Raw genomic sequence first — 22,449 nt, 5'->3', positions numbered from 1 at the left:
AAATTCTTACATGTCTAATATATCAGTATTTCTCACAAAGTTGAGACTAGGTGATCCTTGTTAATAAATGAATGGCAGAAACTAGGGAGTACTCTGAAACATCAGGGTGTCCACCGGCCATCCCAGAATCCTGCTCAATAGCAGATCTGATTCCACATGTCTGGAGTGGGGTCTGAGAGGCTGCATTTGAAACAAGCTGCCCATGGGTGATCAAACTTTGAGAGTAAGCTGACTCAATTGAGAGTAGATTGAAACCAATCACATATCATTTTGTTTTAATAACAATTTATTTCAATGTTAAAGGATGGCTCAGCATTATATTTTATCATATATCTTATCATTAGTTGCTTCACATGTTACTACTTCTACCTTTACATACCCACATCATCCAAATCTTACAACAGGTGGCAACTGCCCTAATCCCTTCTTACCACTAGACTTCACTCTGTGGGAAAGTTTGGATCATCAAGATTTCCTCTTATATTTTCCGTTCTTCCCACCAGCAAAGCCAGTGCTCAATAAAAAATTAACTAATTTATTATTTTTCAGAAATCATTGTTCATCTTTCATGGGCATAAAATCTCTGGGTTTAACATCTAATTCTCTCTGAAGGACCGATGAAGGAGAAAGAAAGTGCATTTAATAGATCTATGCTTTGAGCCAGGCGCAGTGGCACACACCTGTAATCCCAGTGGCTTGGGAGGCTGAAGTAGGAGGATCGTGAGTTCGAAGCCAACCTCGGCAACAGTGAGGTGCTAAGAAACTCAATGATACCCTGTATCTAAATACAATACAAAAAAATAGGGCTGGGGATGTGGCTCAGTGGTTGAGTGCCTCTGAGTTCAATCCCTAGTACTCTCCCCCCACCAAAAAAAAGATCTGTTTTAGTGGACAGTGATCTTTTGTTGCTGTGATTTCTCTACCATCACTTACTGATGCATTATCCAGTTAATGGTCATGTACTGATCTGCCCCTTTGCCCTGTCTCATTGAATCACAGTCTCATGGCGAGAGCATGTGCTGTGGGGTGGGAGTGTAACTCAGAGTTAGAACCCTTGCCTAGCATGTACAAGGCCTTGGGTTCAATCCTCAGTACTGTAAAAAACAAAACCCAAAAGAGTGTGTGCTGTGTAGTCAGATGGCTCAGTATTTGAGTTCCTGTACTAAGATACTCAGTTAGTTGGACAAATACCTTTTTAAGTTTCAATTTCTTCCTCACTAGAATAAAAGGGTAAACTTATGCGTTCTTTTTAATGATATTTAAATGACATTGCTCCTGTAAAGCATTTTGCATTGCACCTGACACATATGTTATTTAAAATTAAATAGCTGTTATTATCATTAGAGAGCCTAGATTAGAAGGCATTATGGAAGGGACAGAAAAGTTATAAATACTATGAAGACTATAACCACAGGTCTACTTAGGGATTGAACTGGTTTCTCCCATAAGAAAGACTTAAACTGATAATATATGGAAACTCTCTGGGATAAAGTTATATGACTTCTATGGTCAACCAGAATCAGAAAGAAAATTCAGCTCTTTTCCTATCCAAATTCATCAGTTCCCTGCAGCCTTTGTTTCCTTTCTTACACTATGTAGAGTGTGTGGTCTGTCTTCTCAACCACACATTTCCAGTCCTTTTCTCACTACTGCATTGACCTGGCAAGAAACCTCACCACTGGGGGAATCCAGCTGCTGCTTTCCTTGTGGTCATGTTGCTATGGCTGACTAACTTGGGGAAAGCCTTCTAGCCCCGCAGTCAGGACAAACAATTCCTTAGGAGCTCCAGCCTCAGTGGGTCTCAGAGTCTCTTGGCTATCATTCCATGTCTCCTTTGGTGATCTCTTGCATTGATCACAGGAGTAATGGCAAACCTTCTCCACTCCCATTAAACATGTGACTCTACTTGTTACCAGAGACCTAGGCCAGAGGCCTGACTCTGGTAATCCAACAAATCAGGTCAAGTTAATGGCCCCCAAAATCAAACAGAAAAAGTTAATGATGAAAAGAACTTTAATCAGTGTAGCTACGCTAGGAAGTAGAAGAGTTTTGTGTTCTTAGCCCTGTTTTCAAGGGATTGAAAATGACTTGAGATTTTGTAGAAAGAGAAATGAGGGTAAGGGTTGGGGATTTGCATAGTTGAAGGCTTTGCACAGCTGTCAAAGCAGGTGATCTCGATCAGACCTGGTCTGGTCCATTCCTTACCTCATCACGGGTCAGGTGGGGACTTGTCAGCAATAAGAAAGTTGCTGTTGTCTGGTGGGCAGTTTCAACACATCAGAAGATTTTTATGGATCAGACCTGTTGTTCCTGGAATCCAAGGTAACTCAGAGCAAAGGAGACAGGAGGAAATGGAGGCAGAGATGCAGGGAAAACTGAAGGGTCTAAGACCTTGCACCTCTGGTTCACTCTCAACAGCTGACCTCACCTTCTTCTTCAAAGATGGAGGTCACAAGACAAGAGCTTCTCTAGCTTCTTGTCCCCATCCTTCCCTCCTTCATTCCCTTTGAAAGGAAGCTATGTCTCTCTTTCCCTGTCATCTGTTCTCTGCATCCCATTTGCTTTCATCTTTTTAGAGTTATCTCCTTTTTTCTTTCCCCTGCATCTTCAATCTCTCCCTTTCTACTGACTTTTTAACATTCAAGCATATTCAAATCTTTCCCATTGTAAAAACACAAATAAAGCAGCAAAAAACCTTTTAAAGTCAACCACAGTACAGATAATAATCCTCAATCCTATTTTTCATTCTTCTCTTGTCCAGTTTCCTTCTCCAAGTATCTCACCTCCTTACATTACTGTTGAGCTTGGATTCCTTTTAAAGTGACATTTTGTTTTCTGTTGGTTGTAACAGCAGATGTTCGCTTTTGAACTTTGACAACTTCCTTTTTGTATTTTTCTATTGCTACCAAAACAAGTGACCACAAACGTAGTGATTTAAAGTAACAACTGTGTGTTAACTCACACTTCCATAGGTCCAAGAGGGGTCTTGCTGGACCAAAAATCAAAGAGCTAGTAGAGACATGATTTTTACTGAAGTCTTTGGGGGAAGATTAGGCTTCACATCCATTCAAGTTTTTGGCCATATATGCAACAATAGTAATGGAGTTTCAAATCGCCTTTATGCTTGAAATCTCCTTCCTTCCTGTCCTGTTTTTAAGAACTCATGTGATGGGAACCCACCTAGATAATTTGAACAAGTTCCCTAAGTTCAGCTGATTTGTTCCTTATCAATCCATTAAGTCCATTCACAGCATTACCCAGATTAGAGCTTGACTGAATAACCAGGAATAGGAATCTTAGGAAAGGGGCACCTTTAGTATTCTGCTTATCACACTTGCCGATAACTCCAGCAACACAGAAGACCAAGGCAGGAGGATTGCAAGTTCAAGGCCAGTTTTAGCACCTTAATGAGGCTCTAAGCAACTTAGTGAGACTCTGTCTCAAAATAAAAAATAAAAAGGATTGGGGATGTGGTTCAGTGGTAAAGCACCCCTGGGTTCAATCCCTGGTACCCACCGCCGCCCAAAAAGTCTGCCTATTATACCCTCATATAAACATATAAACATTATTAATACAAGTTAAATTCACTACAATTTTTTAAAATTGTGAACATTTGCCAGCCAATTTAACCTTAGATTATAGTATGAAATAGTAATTTTCAGATGATAATGTGAAATGACAATGGAAATAAAAATGCTTTTTTGTTTCTATGCGAATGAATTCCAATGCTTCTCAGGATAAGAGAATTCCAGTTTGTGCTGTCATTTAATTTGAAATAATGTGTCATACGTCTATGATACCTGATTTCAAAAAGCAGTTTACAGACAGTCATTTAATATGATTTCTAATTTTCATGGAGATAATTACAACATATCTGTAAGGTTTCTGAGAACAGATGTGGGAAGAAATCCATGAGCAATGTCTCATGTGAGGTAGTATAAGGTATTTCAGGACTTGGAAATGGCTTCAAATCTTAGTTCTACTATCAGCTGGTCATACAACCTCAGGCGATTTTCCTTAATTTCTCTGTGCCTGAGTGTTCTCCATCTGGAAACTAAAGATATCAGTAATAACCCCCATCTGATGCACTAATATAAAGATTAAATGAGAAAGTATATAATTAAATTACTTGTGATTAGAAAGATTAGAGAGTACTTAGGTGACACCAAGTACCAGGTAGGAAAGAGTTCAATCAGTGTTATGGTTTTGATGTGAGGTATCCTCCAAAAGCTCATGAGAGACAATGCAGGAATGTTCAGAGGTGAAATAATTCAATCATGACAGCAGAAACCTAATCAGTAGATTAATCTGTTTAATTTAAATGGACTAATAGATGTTTAACTATAGGCAGTTGTGGCATGGAGGAAGTTGATCACTGTGGGGTGCATCTTTGGGATTTATATTTTATTCCTGATTTCTTCCTCCTTCCTCCCTCTTCTCCCTTCCCCACTCCTTCTTCCCCCCTCCCCCCTCCCTCTCTCTCTCCCTCTTTCTCTCTCATCCTTTCTCTCTCCCTCCCTCTCCCTCCTTCCTGGTATCAGAAGGTGAGCAGTTATCCTTCATCAAGTCCTTCAGCTATGATGTTCTCTGAAACCCTGAGTCCAAAATAAACTTTCCCTTCTCTAAGTTGTTTGTTGTCAGGATTCTGATCATAGCAACAAAAAGCTACTGACACCATCATTAACATTTGAGGTATAATTCCTGATTTTTCCAGGTATAGTACAAAAAACAGAACTCAGGTGTCCTCCTTGATGGTTTAAAACTGTCCACTAAGCACCCATGCTGCCTGCCAGACACACATTAGCCATGCACTTCGTAATAAGTGCAGCTTGCAGTTGTATCTATGTGCTCTACATGCAAGTAGATGCCATCATGTAGAACATCTGCTGTTGAGAGCCACAGCCGAAGGGGCCCCAGCAAACTTCCAGCTGCCAGCAATCCAGCTGCCGGCTGATGATTGGCTCACAGCGGCCCCAGCAACATCTAGCTGATTGGCTCCTCGGCCCCAGCAACATCTAGCTGATTGGCTCCTCTGCGGTGATGCTCATTGGACTGTTTCCCTGCCCTTTCAGACCACGGAGCTGCTCATTGGGGGACTTTTTGGCTCTGCCCACGTGACCCAGCCAATCGGCCTCAAGAGCAGGAGGATTGTGGGAGGTGGAGAGAAGCTTGTGGGGGGGAGAGACAGGCTTGTGGAAAGCCGGTGGTGGCAGTTGAGGCTCTGAGGGGTTTTTCCTGAGAGGCTGTTTGTTTGGCGTGTTTGGTTCTAAAAATAAAGTTAGTTTCTTTTGACAAGTGGCTCCTGATTGTGCCCAGCCAGGCTGCGGCAATCTGCTCTTACGGAAATGACCCATTTTGCTACTTCTACTGGTAATAGCACCATATCACAATGCTTCTCAAAATAACTTCTGAAGGAAACTAAAAATATCAAATTATTAAAAAAATTTTAGTAAAATTTTAAGATTATACCAGATAAACTTCAGAAGACATAGCAGAAGTACTTCAGGAGAGATAGCTGAAGTTTTACATTTTGAAAGGAAATGTTTCAAGCAAATAATGTTAAAGAACAAAACATATCTCTTTTTCCTATGACGAACCTATTACCTCGAGGATCTCAAATTTCTCTTTCAACATTTCAAATATTAGTCTAGTCATTGTAAAATGTGAAATAGTTTGAGCATTTTATGACTACCAGATGTATTACCATTATTAGAGTATTAATTTTCTTTCAAATGTGCTATTTGTAGGCGTTGTTCCATGCTTTAAGTGATTTGTTTTTTAAATTACATTAGGAATATATGTTCATTGTAGAACATATGGAGAAAATGAAAAGCAGATAGAATAATACAAAAACCTGCATGTGGCTTATTTTTCAACCTACCCTGGAACATTCTGTTAACATTTTTGAAGTTAGCAAAAATAATTTTAGCTTTATAATAATTGTTATAGCCAACCCAAATGATACTGTATGACTCCAAATGAATTTGTAATGTGCTCCTAAAAAAATTTTTTACAAGCTGCCTGGAAATACAGATTCACGTAGTATTTTAAAGAAAGTAGATCATGATGTACCAGGCTGATTCACTTTGTAAACTTAAGGCCATCATCTTCCTTTAGTTCCCTTTACATCTAATTTTTCTCATTAGAAATTGAAAGGGAAGGTCCAGACAATGTTTTAGTTGAGTTCTAAGATTTCATTATTCTCGAAAGTGCAATTTTTTTGTGGCATTGCTACAATGAATAGCAATATTCCTACAAATCTTTTGGAATCAGATTTATATGTCTGTGGCTGACTTTCAAAGAATAAATTCAGTTCTTATTACTTGGTAGATTATTATTAGCTAATAGATTAAAGAGACAAACCAGGCAAACCATATTAAAATGAAGCTAGTCTTCAAGCATTGAATTTCCATTTTACAAATGACAGATTTGAAACTCAGAAAGATTAGGGCACATGGGTTAAAAGAGAAATGCATTGGCACAGATAGTTTGTGAGAAAAATGTCAGGACAATAAAAGAAGAATCTTCTTGCATCATTTTCTCAACCCTCAGGTGACTCTTCATAAACATAAGGTCTGTCAAAGGCTGGTCACAATTCCCCTATTAAACTTGCATATGATTTATAACCCAAGTGAAGGAACAGGATAATGTCATGAGTTATTAGATGAGAAAATCTCAGCTCCAAGACCAAACCTGACTTTCTAGGTGGCTTTAATAAAAGTCAGTCAAACTTTCTGTGCTTTGTTTTCCTCATCCTTATTATTATAACAACATTATCTTCTATAATCTATATGATGAAACTGTTGTAAAGATTAAATAAAACCTGAAAGGGATGTATATATAAAAAAGAAGACATTTTACAAATGTAAGAAGATTTTGATTTTCTAAATGGAAAGAGAATGAGAAAAAGAAAGAGAAGGAGTTGTCAGAGAGAATGAGACTCAATTTCCTCATCACTATAATCAAAATCATCCAGACTTGCTTTAGAATAGTACTTCACTGCATTTGGAAGCTAGATTCTCAGTTATTGTGGAACTCCAAGTAAATGGATTTACCATCAAGCACATAGAGACTCAGACACGGAGACTCTAGGCCTGTTTACATAGGTGTCCTTTTGTGAACACTATGTCTCACTTGTTGGCATTTATGGGGCATCTTGAGAGCACTGGCATTCTCGATATAAGTGTATAATATCAATGAACTTCTAGAATCTCTGCATGAAACACTTGTTATACACACCTTTTTATATTTCAATGGGCCAAAACTATTGCATTAGATATTCAAGCACATAAACCACTGGATGTATGAGAAATAGTTACAAGAAAATAGAAAACATTGAGGATATGTGATTCTCAAATCACATTACTCAACGTTTAGTTGGATTCAAGTTACCAATATACAGAAGAATATCCAAAGGATTTGCACAGTGTGATAAAGCCTAAATCCTGGGAAAAAATACCTTCATGTTGCACCCTTATATGATTCAGGAGTGGGGGGAAGCTTCTATATGATGTTGTATAGTCACTGACAGTTTCACTTTTCTTTGAATGAGAGTTTTTGTTAACAAATACATCACATTCTTCAGGTGGGTACTTCCAATCACATGGCTAATTGTATCGTTTTCCCTGATTATTTATTGGTTTTCTACTTTGTTGCATCAAAACAGTCATACTTGCAGGATTGCCTTTAGACCCATACCCTGGGACCTACGCTTTTAGATCAATACCGTCTGATTGAGCATTCTGTGATGATGGGGATATTCTCTAAGTTGTCATGTCCTATAAAATAGTTATTAGTCACATATGAATAGTGAGCACTTGAAATGTAACTAGTACATCTGAGCAGTTGTCTTTATATTTAATTTAAATGCATTTAGTACATGTGGCTTGTGGCTACCATGTTGGGACTGAACAGTTTTAGTCTAGTTCTTTCATGCAAGTTTAAGGACCATTGTTTATGCCAATACTTTTAAAATCATACCCAGAATTCCCTGCCAAAGGGCCCAGACTCTATTACCAGAGCCCATGAAATCTTTCACCCAAGTCCATCTCCAGGAAGGGGGACTGAAAATCATAGCTGAGTGAACCTTAGGTCTGAGAGGTGGCCAAGGAGTAGAGTTGGAGGAGGTGAGGGTATGGAAGTTAGTCTTGTAGACTCAGGTGCTCTTATATGTGCACACATAGCCCCTAAGATGTGGGATAGAGTCAGTAGTGATAATAAAGGGAGGCTGGCCAGGGCCAGCTGTCACCATGTTTCCATGTTTCAGTGTGAAACTATAAGGAGTATGAGATCAAGTTTTAAATTTTAATCTGGACTTCCAGGGCCTGATAAGTTACATTTGTCAAAATTGGAGGACAGAACCCATTTGTTTAACAATTTACTGGATTTATAATTTTAAAATATTTGGACGTATGGTATATGAACCTCTACTTGTACTCTTGCCCAAACTTAAGAGATGGGCCTGCACGTTCACCCTGTCAAACTAGTTAACAAAAAGTCTTTGACATCACATTCTTCAGATGGGTACTTCCAATCACATGGCTAATTGTGTCATTTTTCCCTGATTATATGTGAAAATGCAAAGCTTAACCTTTTCTCTCAAGCTTGTGTTCTCAGAGAAAATGTCACAGGTCTTCTTTCATAGGTGACTTGATTATTCTTTTTATATTAAAACTGATTTTGAGTACTTCATAGTTAGTCCGATTAATTACATAGGAAAGGGAATTTTACAAAAGTCATTATGTAGAATGAGGCAATTCCCAAAACTAAAAATTTTAGACTCCTTCTATCAGATATGGTCAGACAAGGACTCTGAATTTTTCAATTGTTTGCCCACAAAAATTTGTCCTTTCTGATCAAGAGGAATTCATTCTACTTCTATTTCTGACATTTTCTATGTTATCCAATAGAAAGGAAATGTGAGCCACATATAAAGCTTTACATATTCTAGTAACCACATTAAAAATGTAAAAAGAAGGAGATGAAATCAATTTTATTAATACATTTTATTTAACTTAATAGATGCAATACATACACACACATGCACACACACACATACACACATTTGTTTTTCATTTTTCATTTTTTTGTACCAGGAATTGAACCCAGGGATGCTTAACTACCGAGAAACAACCCTGGCCCACTTTTTTTTCCACATTTTTTATTTTGAGACAGGGTCTCACTAAATTGCTGATGTTGGTTTGAACATGTGATCCTCCTGCCTCAGCCTCCCGAACCACTTGGGATTACAGGGGTGCACCACCATGGCCAGTGAAAAATATAATTTTGGCAGGTAAACACAAAAAGTTGTTTTTGAGATACTTAGACATTGTTTTCATATATGCTTTTGAAATCTGATATGTATTTTACACTTACAGAACATTTCAATTCAGACTAGTCATATTTCCAGGGTTCAGTTAGCCTCACATGACTAATGGCAACTCTTTGGTTTGTGCAGGTCTCTAGTGTATAAGAATTCAGCCTCAAGGATGATGATCTTTCCTATGAAAGCTTTTATGAGGTTTTGTTATATTATCTTCACTAAGGATAAATCCAGATTTTCTCAGCTGTTTTTGATTGTCTGGTTTTACCTAAACAATCTAAGCAGGAATTCATATCTAAATTCCAGCCCAACCTTTGTTCAGTATACCAGGTCTCCCTTCCTTAGTAATATCTGGCAGATACTTAGAAGTTCTATTTAATGTATCCTGAGTATAATTCACTCTGATTTTAGCAATATAAATAATAACTCTTAATATGTTCTAGAAAAATAGATCATCACTGTATAAAATTCTATTACAGAACTGAAAACCTCTCAGAAAACTACAACTCAAAATCCAAGACATCTTAGGAAATTAGTCATGAATGTAGGACTAAAATGTTTATAGTGCAGTCTCTGGTAAAACATCATTTGTATGTAAGCAACAGGCTCATGGAAGAGAAGGGAGTGAAGCTTGTTAATCAGAATTCATTACCTTTGAAACATGATCCTTCTAATGACTTGTGTATATTTCTATTTTGCCCAGATTTTATATTTTCATATATATTGCACATTCTGATTTCAATTAGATATCATAGTCACGCAAAAATTGAAGTGAAAATCCTATGTTTACTTTCATTTCTTGTAAAAATGAATATGTTTTAGATATATGCTCCATAGAAGAATCTCCAAACTAATCTGTAGATAATCTAAGTTTTATTAGTACTCACAGAAGTTTGCGAGAATAGTTTTCAATTGCTATAAGCAAACTGAAATATTTATAGGAATTATCAAATAGACATGTACTAAAATTGATTTACTAGTATGTTGAGGTATCTATTAGTTCTAGTTACATTAACTATAAAATGGCTTTTTATTGAGATTCTATTAAATGTATAATTTGGAGACAATTTAAGCTTTTCTATTTTTCTGTTCTTACTCCTTCAGTAGGGCTTCATAGTCTTACATACTCCTTAATAGATTTATCCCAAGATATTCTGTACTATTTGTTATTCCTCTGAATGGAATTTTTTTCCTGATAGTTTTAGTGGAGCAGAAGTGTGGTTATTGTGGTTTGTGGAAGTTATTGATCTGACATGTTCATCTTCTTTGGACTCTCTTCAGCTCTCATCTCACTTCCAATAGTTTTCTGTAGGATTCTCTTGGATATTTTTAGCCTTTTCTTGTTTTTTTTTTCTTTTTGCATTGTAACCTTCAACAAAACACTGAAGTTGAAGCATCTTTTTCATGGTCTTGACTCTAATGGGAATGTTACTAGTGTTTCATCATTAAATATGATATTTACTTAAATACACTTCTGGTAAGTTCCTATGGTGGACACATTCTTAAAAGGGCCTCTCCTCTACTCATAAACATGACTCACACTTTGTATAATCTCTCTTTCTCATATGATCAAAACTGATATTTGCTTCTAACCAACAAAGTATGGCAAATGTAATGAACTATTTCTCTAATGATTATGTTTTAGCCTACAATAAAAGAAGCTAGCTTTCAAGCTGGCCTTTAAGGAAGAAATGTTGTGAACTGCTCCTGTAAAGGTCCATGTGATAGGGAACTGCAGACAGTCCTTAGGAGGAGGGGGTGGCTTCCAGCCTCCAGCCATTCAAAGGCTGAGACCCTCAGTTTTATAACAGCAAGAACGAGAATTCTGTTAACCTGAATGAGCTTTAAAATGAGCTTTAAAAGCATATTATTCTCAGTTAGAGCCTCCAAATGAGAATATAATCCAACACCTCACAGTCTTGCAAGACCCTGGGCAGAAGACTCAGTTAAGCTATTCCTAAACTCCTGATCCATGGAATTTTTGACATAATTCTTTAAGTTACTAAACTTTCAGTAATTTGCTCCAGTAGCAATAGAAACCATCAAGTTAAGGAAATGTCCTCTTAGTCTTATTCTGTTAAGTTTTTTTGTTTTTGTTTTCGTTTTTGGCACAGTACTGGAGATGGAATTGAGGGCTTCCTACATGTTAGGCAAGCACTCCACTGAGCTATATCCCCAAGCCCCTTTTTTTCTTTTAAGAGCAGGAATAGCTATTGAACTTTTGTCAAATATTTTCCTTATTCTTATTTTACTTTAAGATCAGGTGTCAACAAACTTTTTCTAAAAAAGACTATGCAGTTTGACTTGCATACCATCTGGTCTCTATCAGAACTGTTCAATCCTAGTATTATCAGGCAGAAGCAGCTCTAGAGAATACGTAAATGAGTTTGTATTATTGTGTTCTAGAATATATATGTGTGTGTGTATATATATATATTTAAGTACTAGGGATGAAACCCAGGGAGCTCTACCCCCAAGCCTTTTTTTCTTTTTTCTTTTGAGATAGGGTCTCTCTAAGTTGCCCAGGCCAGTCTCAAACTTGAAGTCCTTCTGCTTTAGCCTCCAGACTAGCTGGGATTACAGGCATGTACTACTGTGCCCTGCTATAATAAACTTTATTTGCAAAAACTGGTAGCTGTCCAGACTTGGCCTGAGGCCTTAGTTTGTTGACCTCTGATTAATATTTTTGTATTTTTTTTTACTCCTAACCTATTAAAAGAAGTATATTAGTGGCTTTTCTAATATTGAACTATCCTTTTCATTTTCTGGGGTAAATTCTATTTGGAAATGATTTTTAAATGCACAACTGAAGTCAATATGTTAGCATTTTATTTAGGACTTTAGTATTTATATTCACAAATAATATTGGTTTAGTTCCTTTGTTCAATTCAGTGTTAATTTAGCCTCATAAAGTTGAGTTGGATAGATTTTCTGCTGTTCTTAGACTATAAAAATAATCAATATAACATGGGAATTATGTGTTCCTTAAAGCCTTAGTAGACATCTTTTTTTGTTTGTTATTTTTTTCTCCAAAGTTAATTGTTAATTTTTTATTTATCTTATTTTGTTGGTTTTGGGATTTGGACTATCTTTTATCTTGTTTCTCATTTTGTTCTATTGGAGTTTGTTGATGTATTCTTTTTAGACAAACAGATGTTCAATTTTGTGATAGTCACATATGTAGTTTGAGTATTATGTCTTAAGTTCAAAGTTCCATTTATACATATCCATCAGCTTGTTAAATGTGATCATCAAATTCTTTAAATTATTACTTTTTCTTTGGTCTGCTATATCTACTGATTTTCGAAAGAGAAGTAATTTTTAAAATTATTTAATTACTAGGGCTGGGGATGTGGCTCAAGCGGTAGCACGCTCGCCTGGCGTGCACGGAGCGCTGGGCTCGATCCTCAGCACTACATAAAAATAAAATAAAGATGTTGTGTCCACCGAAAACTAAAAAATAAATATTAAAAAATTCTCTCTCTCTCCCTCTCTCTCTCAATCTTAAAAAAAAAGATGTTGTGTCCACCAATTAAAAAATAAATATTAAAAAATATTCTCTCTCTCTCTAAAAAATAAATTATTTAACTACTCTATATACATGTGTTTCAAGAGTTAATATTGTACCAACCAGAAAACTCAAGGAATGACAGAGGTAATCAATCACCTTCTTATATATTAAGAATGTAGACACACTGAACACTTATATATATTTGTGCTATTGAAAAGAAATATTTTTGCCAAGTGTGGTGGTACATTCCTTAATCCCAGTGTTGAAACATTGAGGCAGGAAGATTACAAGTTCAAGGAGTCTTAGCATTTAGCAAGATCTCTTTTCAAATTACAAAATAAAAAGGACTGAGCTCAATCTCCCACCCACCCCTACCCCCCCCCCCCAAAAAAAAAGAAAGAAAGAAAGGAAAGAAAAAAAGAAATGGAAAGGAAAAAATTTTTCAATTAAGGCTATTAAATTGTTGTTAATGGCAGCTATAGTTCTTCCAATTTACTGGTTGGCCTAAAAATATTTAAGAGTTACTCATCAGTACTATAGTTAAACTGGCACTTAGTTTACCCACTTTATATTGTGTGACTATAGATATTGAAACATGATACATACATATTGTAGATTTAACTTCTCTGGAAGTAATACTTTGATTTAATTTTTTATTCTGAACAAAGACAACTATTGAATTTCTTGTAAACATGAAAAGTGACTACCTCACACCAGTCTATAGATGCATCAGGGTTGTTGCACAGTTTCCTATAAAAGCATTTCACATCTTGAGTCTTCACTTCTGAACCAAAGAGTTCCTGAACCGATGAATAAAACTTGTTATAGTCAATGACATCTGCATTGGAAAAAGCACAATTACATTTTCATCAAATTCCAAGGCCTATATTTCACATTTCAGCTTTTTATCTATTTCCTAACCTTCCATTTCCTTATTTCAACCTATAAAAATCAAATTTATCTGCATTTTAAAGATCTTGTCTTTGGAAACATAACTAGGCCTTTGGCTAAAATAATACTAAATCTGTAGAAAATATCTTGCTTTTGGTAGACTGTGCTTTCTCTACAGCCTTTGTTTCAGCTATCTTAGAAATTTTGGGCAGGAACCCCAAAATAAGAAAATGAATTACTTCTTTCTTATTGTGAAAAGTTTCACCAACTGAAATGAAATGAAAGGTAGAGTGTGCAAAGAACAATAATTGGTTGGTTCTTTGACGCTGTGTAAACATAAACATACACACACACACACACACACACACACACACATACACCACTGTTTGAATCTTCATTTTGCCAAATATACTGATTTAGTGGGGTTATGTTACCTGCAGCCAAGTTAGGAAAACTGTGTGTATCCCAGCTGTCTGGATTCAGTCACCCACCCATGTAGGAAATAAGCAAGCGATACAGAAAGGAAAAATGAATTTAATGCAGTTTGAGCACCCTGGGGAGAAGCAGTTAGATTGTTCCTCCTTCAGTCTTACAAAAGGAGTAACAATTTATAGAAACAAAAGCCAGGAGATACACATATGTAGGTTTAACTAGGCTATTCTAGTTAGAGAATGGGTCACAGCTTCAGCTTCCTTAGTGCCTTCCTGGGCCAGGGGAAACGTTCTCAATTTCCTTCTTGGCTTGAGGAAGTTCACGATGCTAAAACAATTCCATAGGAGGTCTGTTTCAGTAAGACTGTTGACTCTAAGGTCACAAAAGAGTTAGATGCAATGATTTCTCGAACTGTACACAGAGATCAGATTCTTTTATTTAGTTCACACAACTATATTGAGAATTGTGTGTCAAAACTGAGCTAGACATGTGACTTAGAATGAAAACTCAGCAAGCAGGATTCCTGCTCTCAAGGGGCTTATATTCTAGGCAGAGGATCAGAAAATGAAAAAGTGAACAAACAATTCACAGATGGTGACAGGTAAGGCTCATTAATAGAGACAGACATTAAGTTAGCAGTTATTTATTCATAAGGTAGGAAGTAGTATTGCTGGAAAAAGGCATGAGGGAATTTGCTGGGAGATTAGAAATGTTCTTTGTCTTGGTCTGGTTGGTGCTATAGGTACGTTGACCAATGTTCAAATTTATGAAGCTCCATACTTAAGCTTATAATTGCACTTTGTGGATTGTTGACTTTATGGGTATGTCAACCTCAGTGCAAAGTAAAACTAAATGGCATTATAGAATGAGATAAGTGGGATGAAAGCAATGGGAAACTGTGATAGAATTATATGATGTTGGGGACCTCGGGGAAGGCTTCTTTAAGGAGGAAGATAAGACTATTAAACTAAGGAAAATTTAATATCAAGCTAAGAAAAAAGGAGTCAGTCATTTGTAAAGAAGACAAGAATATTTAGACAAAGGCTGATAAACACAAAGCCTTGGTTGGAAAGAACTCTGTGTGTTCTGGGAAGGTGAGTAAGTATAGTTTAGTGGGTACTAGGAAAGTGCTATGAGCTAAGACCAGAGACACAGGAGGGTTAAACTAGGGTCAGAGTTGGTCTTTTATCCTAAGCACCATGGTAGGCTACACTGGAGGGTTTCACAGAGGGAAAGGATAATCTGACTTAATTTTTAACTTTTTTTAATTTAAATTTTATTTTATTTTATTTTTAATTTTATAACTTTTTATAACCACATAAAAATATGTGGTGCTGAGGATCGAACCCAGGGCTTCAGAGGCTTGGGCCATGATGATACTGCAGTTGACTGTACATGTCTCACTGCTATAGAGAGTCTCACTTATACTTCTCAACTTAATTATCAATAACACACTCTTTCTCTTTTGCTCTTGAAAGTGTTCCTAGTTGGAGGATAAGTGATATGAGTACCCTATAGATCCCATTGGACATGGTAAGGTATGTTTGGAAGTAGAATTACAAGGACTTACAGTGGAATAAAAATTGATGTAAACAAAAGTGGTGAGTGAAGGAAAGGCAGGAGTTGAGAGCACAGATTCTTGTCCAGAGAAGATATTGTGACCACTCCCACCCCCAAACACATGCATATACATATATACACAACACACATACACAACACACCCATGCACATGCAAACCTGTGCAAAAGCCATTTGGTAATGTCTGGAGACATTTCTGATTGTCAAAACTAGAGGTGGGTGTGCTACTGGCATTTAGTGAATAGAGTCCAGGGATGCTGCTAAACATCCTATAATGCACAGGACAGCCCAATGCCACCTTCACATACATGTATACAGAAAAAAAAAATTATTTGACCAAAAGGTCAATAGTGCTAAGGTTGAGAAACTTGTTCTAGAATGGCATTCAGGTTTCTGGTTTCAGAACTCAGCAAATGTTGGTACTATTTACCAAAACAGGAGTAATTGGGAAAGGACTACACTCCTTGGGAAAAATAAAATATTCCATTTTGGTCATATTAAACTTGAAATTACTCTGAGACACACAAATAGTTATTTAGTTATTTTAAATTCACACTAACTAGAACAATATATGTGTTTCCTTGTAAATGTCATGTAATAAGTTTGATCAGATTTTCCAGTCCTGGTTTGTTTTGGATTCTATCATTGTCATTGGCAAGATTTAAGAGCAATATTGCTGGGACAAATTACTGCAGTCTACCTAATATCAATTTTGAGATAGACAACTATTCCATTAAAAACATTCTCTCATTCTTAGCTTCTTGCCTATAGTAAACAGTAGGCCTAATTTTCTAATGATTATTAATGAATATGAATTTATTTCAGACAGTATTAGCAGCCTGATATAAGTTACAATTATACTTTTCCTTCTCAATCTTTCAGACCGGTGCCTCAGTTACAGTAGTCAATGGTCACAGTCATTTGTCTAGCAGTAATTACTCTTTATCTAATCTTAAAAAACTATATAGGGAGGACATATTCAATGCAGGTTTGTGATTACAAGCCTCTCAGTGGATGCAAGGTTAACTTATTTGTGAAGCACACATTTAAGGAGAACCTCCTGGACATCAGACTGTGCTCGCCTTAGGGTTGCAAAACCTTCAAAACACTCATAGGTCAATGGTGGGGGAAAAGGGACAGGAAAAAAAAATATATATATATATATTTCAGCAGGCTAAATACATCAGGTAAATTCCTTAAGACAGCAATAAGTGCATTAGCAGTCTGAAGATGCCTTTCCTTAGGGGAAGTTTGGGACTTTTTGCAAAGAAGTAATATTTTATTTGGATCTTAAAAGATGAACAGGACTTTACAGGTATCAAAGAAAAAGAAAGAAAAGGAAAAGGAGGAAAGGAATTGTACATTGGGGGAATGATGCAGCAAAATCAATGATTAAGAGTATGACATACTTAGAGATGCTAAAAAGTTTATGATAGGGCAGAAGGTGCAGAAAGAAAGTGCCAGGAACAGAGACTAGAAAGGTAAGTTGAGGCATGATTGTTAATGGGCCTGCATGCCAAGTTAACATACATGGATTTCAGAGGTCAGCTAATAAGCCAGGAATATGGCAGATCTAATTTTGTAAAAGGAAAAGCTTTTTGAAAAGTATAGAGGAAGGAATCACTCTCGTCAAGAAGACTATTAATAGGCTGTTGTAATAACCCAAGAGAAAAATACTATGACCCAGTCAAAGGTTATACCAGATAAACTGGCATGGCAAATGATGTTTATACCATAAGACCCAGTGAGAACACAGTAGGCAAAGCTCAAGGAGAAAAAGAGGCACAGAAAAAAATGAAAAGGAGAAAAATCAGAAGAGAGTATTATGACAAAAGATGTAGTGGGAGGGCATTTCTTGAAGCAGAGGCGGCTAACAGTGTCAATGCAGCAAAATGGCTAAGTGGGCTGCAAAGGGGAAAACAATTTATTGAATTTGGCAACTGTGTTAGGTTCTCAAATACCTTAGTAAGAGCATTTTCAGCAAAGTGATGAGGAAAGCCAGGCTGGAGAAGGTTGACAATGAAGTGGTAATGCTGTAAGGAAATTTAGTGGAGAAGCAAAGGAGAGATATACAGTGGTAGCTAAAGGGAAGAGAAAGTCAAGGTCAGGGCGCTTGAGTATATTTTTAGATTGAGAGGACAAAGCCAGTGAAAGGAGATTTTTGAGGCTGTTGTAGCAAAGTGACCGCCTTGGAAGGGTGGAGGGAGGACAGGTGCTGCTTTAGGTACTTTGAAAGTGGAAGAAAGGGAATTTGAGAGACTTCATGTCTTTGGGCCATGCTTTCCCATATAATATAGGAAACTTGGCTGGGAGGGGCAGAGATCCCATAGAAGATTTCAGAAAAGATGGTAAGAATTTGGAAAATCAATTACAGAGAACGAAATAAACTGACTGGGGGAAATTAAGTTTTATTGAGATGTTTAAAAAGCCTGGCCAAGTACAAAACTACCCAAAGTGCATATCTAACAGGACTTACACCACCTAGCTCTAATACTTAAAAGTTGAGTGACTTAGGCAGGTGACTCATCTCTACCTCCTGTCTTTTCAGAAATAAAATGGACATGTTAGTAATCTTTGTCTATTCAGATTGCCATGCAAATCACATTAAATCATACTTATTAAAATAACATAAATTATTAAATGCTATTCAAATAATACTGGTTTGGGTACAAACACCCAAAATGAATATTTTTTACTTACATATGATTAAGTAACCTGGCACACATAAGGCAGGCCACATTGTCCCTTTAGCAATTATTTGACCCTTGTTCCTTTTATTTCAATAAGAGCGTTTGTTCTATTGGGTTTTGACTGTGCTATTCAGCCTTACTCTTTATGACTGTCCTTGGGCCCCCCAAATGCATACTATACTAATCCCCTTGAACATGGCCATGGCTCTGCATTGGGTTCTCTGCCAGTCATACTCTTGGCAGACCACTGTCCACTACATTCACCTTATCTTAGCATGCTCAAATCATGCCTGCCTAGAGACATGAGGACTGTCCCAGACAATGGAAAGATAGTGAAACAGGACACTTTGTATTGCTTCTAAAAGTCCTTATGGTATCATGATAGCCTTAGATACAGAAGGATGGCTGCTGTGATTTGAATAGTGCCCCCCAAGGCCCCATGTGTTAAAAACTTGGTCAACAGCCTGTGGAGTTATCGCGAAGTAATGAAATCTCTAAGAGGTGGGACCTCGTGGGAGGAAGTTAGGTCATTGGGATATGCCCTTGAAGGGGATTTTGGGACCACAGCCAACTTCCTTTCTCTCTCTTTCTTTACCTTCTGGTTGCCTAGAGGCAAACAGCTTCCTCTATTATGTGTTCCCCATATGGTGTGCCCCAAAGCAACAGACCAATTGGCCATGGATTGAAACCTCTGAAACTCTTAGCCAAAAATAAAATAATTGGGTTTTGACTGTAAAATAAAAATAAACCTTTCCTCCTTTTATGCTGATCATCTCAGGTATTTTGTTAGAGTGACAGAAAGCTAACACAGCAGCACATAAGGCTTTCCACATTGTCACTATACACTAACTACTGTGAATCCCAGGTCAACCAGTGAGCAATCAAATCGTAGTGCCTACAAAAGAACCCTGAGATGTCATTTAATCCAATCCTCTAACTTTAAAATTGAGACAATGAAGATTCAGAGAATTGGGAAAAACATCTCCCCAAGTCAAATTAGCTATTTAGAGACAAAGAAAGAACAAGAACTCAGATCTTCAGGACCCACATTTGGTGTCCTTGCTATTAAGCTACACTGGTTTTCTCTGATGGCTTCAAACACTTCCCAGTTCTAATCAACCTCCCCAACTCTACTTCCCTGTAATCACTGTTCTTACCTTCTTTTGGGAAAAACAAGCCTGCTCTTTCACCTTTTTTCTGGAGTGCTGTCTCTTCAACCAATTTTTGAAACCCATTCACGGCTATTCTGAAATTGTTAATCAAAACTGCAGGGCTGAAATGCTTTTTGTCTCTGATATCCATATGGACACAGGGAATCTTTTATTTCTGTAGAGAAATAAAAAGTTATTTTATTTGCCAATGTGAAAAACCTTCTGTTTCCTGCAGTGCTGCTCTGCTGCCTCAATTTTTGCTCTAAGTCTCATTCTTTTGATCTCAAAATTCCAGCCTATGGATAGGAGTAAGAGTTACCATAGGATGTTAGTAGGGAGGAAGGCTGGCTTAGGTCTAACGCGTTTCCTACAGGCAAACATTTCTGCAAAACTTCCTGACCTCATAATGTTAGCAGTGTCCTTCAGATGGTCCCCATTGCATCACAATGTCTCTGTAACATTTTGCTTTTTTCACAAGGAGGATATTGAAATTTGTTTCTCCTACAGGTTTTTGTATGTGGGTGTATACTTCTGTAGAGGGAAGATAAATGGGTAAATACCAAGTAAGAAAAGTAGGCGTTACTTTCTCCCTTCTATATCTCTTCTCACCTCACACCTTTTGTCTCCCTCATGGTGCTTTGAAGGAAGTTCACGCTCATTTTTTGTAGCTACACTGGATATGGAAGCTTGAACTGCTACAGATGCAAATGTATTTCAGCACCTGTTATTTCTACCTCAAGTGAAGACATTTTTAGAGATCACAGAGAATTTAAAAAATGCCTCTTATTCCTTCATGCATGGACCTTCATTTAAAACAATAAAATGAACTAAGGATAGGAAGGAATAGCTCCTGTTAGGGAAGTTTTTCAAGATGTCAGTGGAATAAGAGACCTTTCTGTATGCTCCCTTCCCTCTAATTACAATCTCCAATCCCATTTAGTCCAATTGCTATCGAATCAAATTTTTCAGTCTTCACAATTTTTTTATGGGAAGGAGATGTTGTCTGTTTATCCACAACTCATTAGCTTCCTATGGTTTAGGTGAGTTAGATGAGGTTCCTACCCCTTTGGTAGTCCATTTTTTTAAAAAACATCTTGCAAGAACTTGCAGAGATAAAGCAAATGACATTGAGGAACACCTTCAGCTCCAGTACTGTTTCTTTGACATCCATCTCTAGCTACAATCTATGAGAAAGAGAATCTCTAACATCATACATAAAGAAAAATCTCCTAGCTCTATTTTCATTCTCTATGATCTCTAAAAACATTATTTCTTTTCTTTCCTTTAAAGCTTTCAAAATACAATGCAGCAACATCTGAAGAGCCACCTTTCCTATGATCCTAATGCATGTATTCTTATATTCATCCATCTATTCATTCAGCTAATATTTACTGAATACCAACATCATGCTAGAGGCACTGGAATATAGCAATGAGCAAGTTAGCTTCTTGAATTTACAATCTAATATTAAAATAAGACAGGTAGACAAATAAGCAAGTTATATGTTAGAAGATAGTGAGTGTTATGAAGAAAGAACAAAGGTATGTGTTGGAGCAGGGGAGTTCAGGGAAAGTAATTATTTTTACATTAATAAAAAGACATTTGGGCAGAAATATGAAGGAAGTAAAGGTAGCATGGCACATGGATAGATGGTAGAAGGATGTTCCAGGGAAGAGCAAGAATGATGTTCTGAGATCCACATTTGCTTGACATTTCTGAAGAAAAGCGAAATGGGTGGTTTGTCTAGGATGATATGGGATGGGAGAGAGAGGAAGGGAGATAAGAGCCAGTTTCAGGGTGTTGTGGTGGGCAGATCATAGAGGATCCTATAGTCTGTTGTTGTAAAGGCTTTTACCCTGAGACATACAGGAGTTGGCAGAATAGTTACATGATCTGAATTCTATTTGAAAAGCATTGCTCTAGTTGCTTTCTATGAATCACAACTAGAAGGGAGAAAGAATAGATAGAAATAGATAAATCCATTAGGTAGCAATTTCAATAATCCAAGTTAAGAGATGACAGAAGCTTCAATTAGTGTGTAGACTATATTTATAGCCTGACTCCATGAACACACTGAAAGTAATTATAATACTTACTAAGCAATTGGAAATTGAAATGCTGACTAGATATTTGATGATATTAAGAAAATGTTGTTCATTATATTAGACATTCTAATTATATTTTATGTTGTTTGTCTATCTCCATTTGTGCTGTTATAACAAAACGTGTTAGACTGAATAATTTATAAAGATCAGAAATTTGTTTCTTATAGTTCTGGAGGCTGGGAAGGAAGCCCAATAGCAAAACTCCAGCAAATCCAATATCTGGTGAGTGCCCCATTCCTCAGAGGTGGCATCTTCTCTGTGTCCTCACATTGTGGAAGGCAGCTTCCTCCAAGCCTCTTTTATAAGGATACTAATCCCATTCATGAGAATGGAGCCCTCCTGACCTAGTCATCTCCCAAAGGCAGATCCTCCTAATACCATCACCTTGGTGGTTAGATGTCAACACATGACAGAAATGTTAATATCAAAGCATTGTTATTATTTAATGTTATATTTTAGAGCTACATATGGAAATATTTACAGATAAGCATTGAAGTATAAAGGAGCAGTCACTTGTGCAAAGTACTATTGATCATCCATACATAGTAAGGACTGAAAATTAACCACTGGAATGTGTATTATACCTTGAGGAATGCTTCATCAGTGGAATGATGGGGGTGGGCATGGAGATAGTAGGTATAAATGTGTATTAAATGCATGTTATGGCAAGGCCATTTGGGAACATCTTAGAAGGGTTTGCTAGAGCATTTTTGACAACTATTATGGCCATTTATAAAGATACAGGATGTATCTGTACTTGTATTTTTTC

The 22,449-nt window shown here is 36.9% G+C and overlaps 1 protein-coding gene across 1 annotated transcript in view; it reads right to left on the bottom strand.

Moving 5' to 3' along the window:
* Nucleotides 1-19,726, bottom strand: part of Wdr64 (WD repeat domain 64) — a 128,139-nt gene extending 108,413 nt beyond the window's left edge. The window contains exons 1-2 of the mRNA XM_027928668.2: nucleotides 19,582-19,726; nucleotides 13,541-13,671 (exon numbers count right to left, since the gene is read on the bottom strand). Coding sequence (XP_027784469.2) covers nucleotides 13,541-13,671; nucleotides 19,582-19,726 — 276 coding nt within the window. The remainder of the gene's footprint in view (nucleotides 1-13,540; nucleotides 13,672-19,581) is intronic.
* Between the last annotated feature and the right edge of the window lie 2,723 nt (nucleotides 19,727-22,449).

The sequence above is a fragment of the Marmota flaviventris genome, chromosome 12, assembly GCF_047511675.1.
Source record: "Marmota flaviventris isolate mMarFla1 chromosome 12, mMarFla1.hap1, whole genome shotgun sequence".
Taxonomy (NCBI): domain Eukaryota; kingdom Metazoa; phylum Chordata; class Mammalia; order Rodentia; family Sciuridae; genus Marmota; species Marmota flaviventris.
The sequence above is the reverse complement of the archived record's forward strand: the minus strand, read 5'-3'. Positions and strand labels throughout refer to the sequence as shown.